The following is a 6,453-nucleotide window of genomic DNA, read 5'->3' on the forward strand; positions in this document are numbered from 1 at the left end:
GGGGGGGGGGGTAGTAGCTTAAAAGTTGCAAAGAATGACCCGTAAACGCTGTATTCCTTGATAAATACAGTTTGAAGCAGAAATAAATCAAAAACCTAGGTCAAGCTACTTGTTCTCGTCAAATTAATGTAGGAAGTTCTTAATTAGGAATAATAACCCCTTGAGATGTGACATAAATGGCAAAAAATAAAATACACTACATTCACAATTAGACAAAACAACTTGACAAACTAAAGCTCTCCATCACACCGAAATCACCCATTTCCTCCCCATTCCTACCAATTAAATATTAGACAATAAACAGTTAAAGTTATCAATATAGACCGTTGAGAAGAAATAAAATACATGATGAAATGAATAAAATCCCTTGCTAGTAAAAGTCTCCTCAGATTTATTTAGGAAAAGAAAATTATTTGAATATATTTTCATTGCACCCCTGAAATTATTATGCTTCTTATATATGTGATCCTACATTTTTCTACTTAACACAGATGTATATCTTAACATAATATATCTTTTTAACAATCCGGTTAAACTGACCAGGGACGTATTTAGGGTTATTAAAACAATTTAGAAATCACATTTTACTTCATAATCTATAAGAAATATCGTCTTTATCTCCATTTCCAACAGCTGAGATAACATCTATGTTCAGGGAATGCATCAGTCTCTACTAGCACACTATTAAACATGGAGGTGGGGTTTGTTTTTTATCATAAGGTTATAATTCATGTTAAAAATCCACTATGGAAACAACATAAGTGTCATATCCAGAATAATGTTCTGAGTCAGGAAGACATGTTTATCTCAGGAAATAAGGAGAGGACGCTGGTTTCAGGTAGAAAACATGGAACTTGGACTGTTTTTCTTCTAGTTAAAATGTAAAATGGGTCAATTTGACCTGAATAGCAAACAAGGGTTAAATCATGTTAAAGTGTAACTGTCTGTCCTGTCTCAACCAGGACAGACTGGTAAAGCCAGTCCCCCATTCACACCATGTGCACTGGCCAACTGGACTAACTGGGGGGAGGGGGGTGCATGTGTGTGTTTGTGGGTGGCATCCAGAGAGCCAATCACAGCGTTTGTTTACAATAACATCCGCCTGCGCCCCATTCATGCATCGCCAGCGCCGTTCCTGAGGAACAGAAACCAGATGTAGAGCAGAGGAAGGGAAGAGGACATTCCCTCTGGACCTCAATCAGTCCTCTCTCTTATCCACAATCCTCAAAACCGTCGCCCCCCATGCTTAATGCTCACAACGGGACTCGTGGGCCTAAAGGTCCACATTCTGCTCATGTTCAGGGTCATTGCTGTATTTTGAGTTTGGACCAGAACAAGTGTTTTCTTTTTCTAAAAAACACCATGTTTTAGTTTTACTGCACATGGCTGCAGATCCTGTGGGTCAGAGAGTCAGAGACACAGAGTCAGAGACACAGAGTCAGAGAGTCAGAGTCAGAGACACACATACACAGGGTCAGAGAGTCAGAGACACAGAGTCAGAGACACAGAGTCAGAGACAGAGACACAGAGTCAGAGACACAGAGTCAGAGACACAGAGTCAGAGACACAGAGTCAGAGACACACATACACAGGGTCAGAGACACAGGGTCAGAGACACAGAGTCAGAGACACAGAGACACAGAGTCAGAGACACAGAGTCAGAGACACAGGGTCAGAGACACAGAGTCAGAGACACAGAGACACAGAGTCAGAGACACAGAGTCAGAGACACACATACACAGGGTCAGAGAGTCAGAGACACAGGGTCAGAGACACAGAGTCAGAGGGTCAGAGACACAGAGGGTCAGAGTCAGAGACACAGAGTCAGAGACACAGAGTCAGAGACACAGAGTCAGAGACACAGAGACACAGAGTCAGAGACACAGAGTCAGAGACACAGAGTCAGAGACACAGAAGGTAAAAATAAGTTTTACCATCTAAATAAACCATATACCGTTTAAATAAACCATTTAAATAAAAATGACTAAAATGCGTACAAATGTCAAAGTGATAAAAATTGTGAAAAGCGACAAAATGTAAAAAAAAAAAACACGAGGGGGGGGAAGAACCCACGAAAATTTTATAAGAAAAAAGGTAGTCAGAAAAAGAAGACAAACGTTGAAAAAGTGGAAAAATCGGGAGAAAGACAAAAGGGTGAAAGAAGACCACATAACCTTAAAAAAAACATAAAAAGGTTTTTAATTTTGTAATTTTGACTCAGAAAAACAAAAATGTCCAGATTGGCCGGAAGACAGCGAGGGTTCAGAAGATGTAAACAACAACAACAACAAGGAGCCGTATAGTTAAACAGGACCTGTATAGGTAAGAGGCCATCATCTTTATAGATGCACAGGTAGAGAGTTCAGACAACTGATCTAGTCCCATTGAATGAATTTAAGGTCATATTAAAGGTCGTGTAATTCAAATATGTAACTGCCACTGTGACCTTTCCTTTCCTTTATGTGTGACGTTGACTCCGCTGTATTTCTATTTATATCGTAACTGGTGTGCCGTCTCGGCCAGGTCTTCCTCAAAAAAGAGATTTCAATCTCAGGGGACTTCCCGGTTAATTAAAATAATAAAAACCGACGTAGGCTACGGTGGAAGCTCAGCGTGGAGCCTCCACCCGACCACACGGCACACGTTAGTGGAGCTTTTTGTGGATAAACTCAATTTAAACAGAGCTTTGGTGATTATTTATACCTAATGTTTGAGTTAGAAAAGCAGAAATTAGGAATTATTGAGACTAAAATTAAAGGAATGGATGTTGATGATAATCACAGACTGGAATATGTCAACTTTTGGACAAAAACACCCCCCAAAAAATGTTGATTTTCAGTTTGGACCCAGAGGACAGGAAGTCCTCGGTCATGAGGAAGACACAATATTAAGACATTGTCCCACACTGGAGGACAAGCTATGACGTGCATACTTTACATTTGTGTCTGGATATAATCTACATGTTCTCACAAACTGTTCCTGTTGGATTTCCTACTTTATTTACACGTTTGAACTGATGTGACCTTGTAAAGTTGTGATAAAACTGTAAAATAAAAACTACAACTCATACCCAGCAACATTATGCAAAACACTCTAAAACCACATTGACTTCTACAGAAAGCTCCTCCTTTCTGAATAGGAAGAGGGGTTCAATTAAATTAAATATGTGGCAACTTCTTTCGGCTAATTGACTTAAAAAAACAAGACAGAAAGGAGTAAATCATGTAGAAAGGAGCAGCCCTAATGCCCCAGTGATTGGCCCATCCCGGGCAGGAAAAGGGACAACTACCCCCCACTGTGGGCCCCATGCTGGATAAAAGCAGCAGGCTGTGTGTGTGTGTGTCTCCCCAACAAACACACACTGCAACACACACACACTAACCCTAAAGGCTCGGTGAGACCAACTTATCAGAATCAGAGAGGGTTTATTACCACAGTAAGTTACACTTATGTGGGATGTGGCTTGGTTTATGGCGCATATACAAAACATATTAAATACACAACACACACACAGTCAAATACACACTCTACAACACACACACACACACACACACACACACACAGGCAATGAAGCTAACCCGCTAACGACACCAAAGGCTCGGTGAGACCAACTTATCAGAACATAAATAAGAAATAAACAACACATACAGAATCAAATACACACGTAGTGGAGCCTTTAGAAAACAGACTGAATGGGAAGGGTTGGGGGCAACACACACACGCACACAAACACACACACACAAACTATGGGCAGATGTATCGAACAGGATACAATGTAGAGACTAGTTGTGTGTGTGTGTGTGTGTGTGTGTGTAAACCAACTTAATCAACACCAAACGTGTGTAAAGCAACGTCCCAGGACTCCGCTAAATCAAAGCTTTGCGTCGCGTTTACGTACCACTCTCACGGGGCAACGTCAACGGTTAACCAGCGACGTAACGTTAGCCGTTACGTTAGCTAGTAGGCTAGCCACCGCCAGCCTAACTGACTAACGAACTAAGTAACTCAAATGTAAGAAATATTGAATAAAACAACTTACCGACTCTGAGAAAACGGAGGTGGATAAAATCAACACGAGGCAGAGGCTGAGCATGGTTGTCCTTTCTCTCTTTTAGGAAGCTAGCGTTAAAGTTTCGGGAAAGAAAACCGTTGACCGTTAGCTTGGGAGCTATTTTAAAACCAACGCGGGAGAGTTCCGTGTCTTCCGGTAGGCAAGACTTCTTCGGTGGTCCCAGTATAGTCCAACAAAAGGTACAAGTTGTAGGGAAATGTTCCACTTTACGCCTCCTTGGCTGCGTCTTCTTCGGTCTCTTAACTGAGCGCTATCACGGTCGGATCTTCTTTATACCTCGGAGGTGGGCACGCCCCCCCGTCAGCTCTCCTCCAATCAGCGACGAGCTGTGACGTTACGTTCCAATCGTTCTACGTGATTTTCCCTGGAGTTACTTACGGTAAATCCGTCAACTGCAACAGGTTGGCCCCGCCCCCTTCCCCCGTCAAGTTCCCCGGATGTGGCCGCAAGAAAAACTATTCAAAATAAAAGCACATTTCCAATTTTTTTCTATATTAACTATTTTTACTATTATATATATATATATATATATATATATATATATATATATATATATATATATATATATATATATATATATATATATATATATATCTTTTTATTTCATAGAATATTATCAATGTGATAATTATTGTATAAGATTTGTATTATGAAATAGACAAAAAAACTAAAATTAACAAAAGCTTCAAAATAAAAGCACATTTTTATTTTATTCTATATTTGTACTTTTTTGTATTCACTGTACTTTCTGCACTTTTGGTTATATAGCAATTATATTCTACTGAATAACATATTATTAATGTGATAATGATTGTATATTCATATTATATAATATATATTGCACTCATGCCTCTATATTGTTTCTGTTTAGAGTATGTTGTTGTTGAGTATTGTGTCTGTATTATTGTTTATATTTCTGTTTTGGTTGATACGTATGTGTAAGCACAGTGTGAGTAACGATGCTCCATAGACATATTCCTCGTATGTGTCCTCATACCTGGCGAATAAAAGCTGATTCTGATTCTGATTCTGATATCATAAGATGTCATGAAATAGACCAAAAAACAACTAAACTGAACAACAAAAGCTTCAAAATAAAAGCTGTACGTGCTTCCGGAAGTTGAATGGTTGTCAACACAATTTTAGCATTTAAATATTTACATTTATCTTTATTTACTTATTTACTTATTTATTTAGATCACATTTTGGGGCTTTTTTATGATCTTTAATTGACAATTGGGTTCTGTTTATTAATGAAAGAGAAGAAGAACCTTCTGTAGAAGGTAAAGTCCATCCATCCATCCATCCATCCATCCATCCATCTATCTATCTATCTATCCATCCATCTATCCATCCATCCATCCATCCATCCATCTATCTATCTATCCATCCATCCGTCTATCCATCTAAGGTTTCTGTTTCTTATTTTTATTTAATTGCATTACTTATACATGAAAGACATCAAGTACAACGGTCCTCATTCAGTTCTGATTAATTACTCGATAACAAGCTAATAATGAGCCCCCCCCCCCCCCCCCCCCCCCCCCCCCCCCCCCCCCCCCCCCCCCCCCACAGTCACTTTCAGATGTGAGTCGTGCAGGCGTCACTTTGCGACAAGTAGTTAGCAGTTAGCATATAAGATGCTAACGAGAGACTTCTGTTACGTCAAGACAGTAAAAATGGACCTACTTAACCAAGCTGGTTCACTGCTAGCTTAGCTACAAGTTAGCATCAAACACAACAAAGGCTGTCAGTTGAATGGGGTTTTGAGCTAACGTTAGCATAGCATCAAACACATCAAAGGCTGTCAGTTGAATGGTGTTTTGAGCTAACGTTAGCATAGCATCAAACACATCAAAGGCTGTCAGTTGAATGGTGTTTTGAGCTAACGTTAGCATCAATCAACCATAGATAGCTACGTTTCTGAAATAATTCCCATCTTCTGTTATTGTTCGTAATTAGAAAACTTTATTAGTTCAAGGATTTCCCAAATGTCAGTCTGACAGTCGTAAACCGTTTAATCTGCATGACTCACATCAGGCAGTGTTCCCCGTGTGGAGAGCAGCTGGACGCCTGCAGCCTTTAGCGCTGCTTCATGGAAACATGACGACATCATCCTCTCTCTCCTTTCCCTTTCCTCCACGTGGGGGTCATGAGTTCCCGTTCATGAGTTCCCGTTCCCATGTGGTTTCCTTCTCCAGATCTCATCTCTGACCAAAACAACGTGACTCACCGTGTTTTCATTTTCCTCTCGCTCGCTGCCCGGTGTTGTGTCATCGCTGGTTTCCCTCTTCCAGAGAAGCAAGACTGCTGCTCTCTGCACGGGAAGTAAAAACACTCTGTAATGACACACACACACACACACACACACACACACACAC

The 6,453-nt window shown here is 40.3% G+C and overlaps 2 protein-coding genes across 2 annotated transcripts in view; both read right to left on the reverse strand.

Annotated features, from left to right (window-relative positions):
- sdc4 (syndecan 4) overlaps positions 1 to 4,337 on the reverse strand; it is a 19,183-nt gene extending 14,846 nt beyond the window's left edge. The window contains exon 1 of the mRNA XM_034869036.1: positions 4,040 to 4,337. Within this exon, the coding sequence (XP_034724927.1) occupies positions 4,040 to 4,093 (54 nt within the window). The 5' untranslated portion in view covers positions 4,094 to 4,337. The remainder of the gene's footprint in view (positions 1 to 4,039) is intronic.
- Positions 1 to 6,453, reverse strand: part of LOC117943095 (nuclear factor 7, brain-like) — a 214,395-nt gene that overhangs the window by 29,505 nt on the left and 178,437 nt on the right. The gene's annotated exons all lie outside the window — the stretch shown is intronic.

This window comes from Etheostoma cragini, chromosome 4 (genome assembly GCF_013103735.1).
Source record: "Etheostoma cragini isolate CJK2018 chromosome 4, CSU_Ecrag_1.0, whole genome shotgun sequence".
In the NCBI taxonomy this organism is placed as follows: domain Eukaryota; kingdom Metazoa; phylum Chordata; class Actinopteri; order Perciformes; family Percidae; genus Etheostoma; species Etheostoma cragini.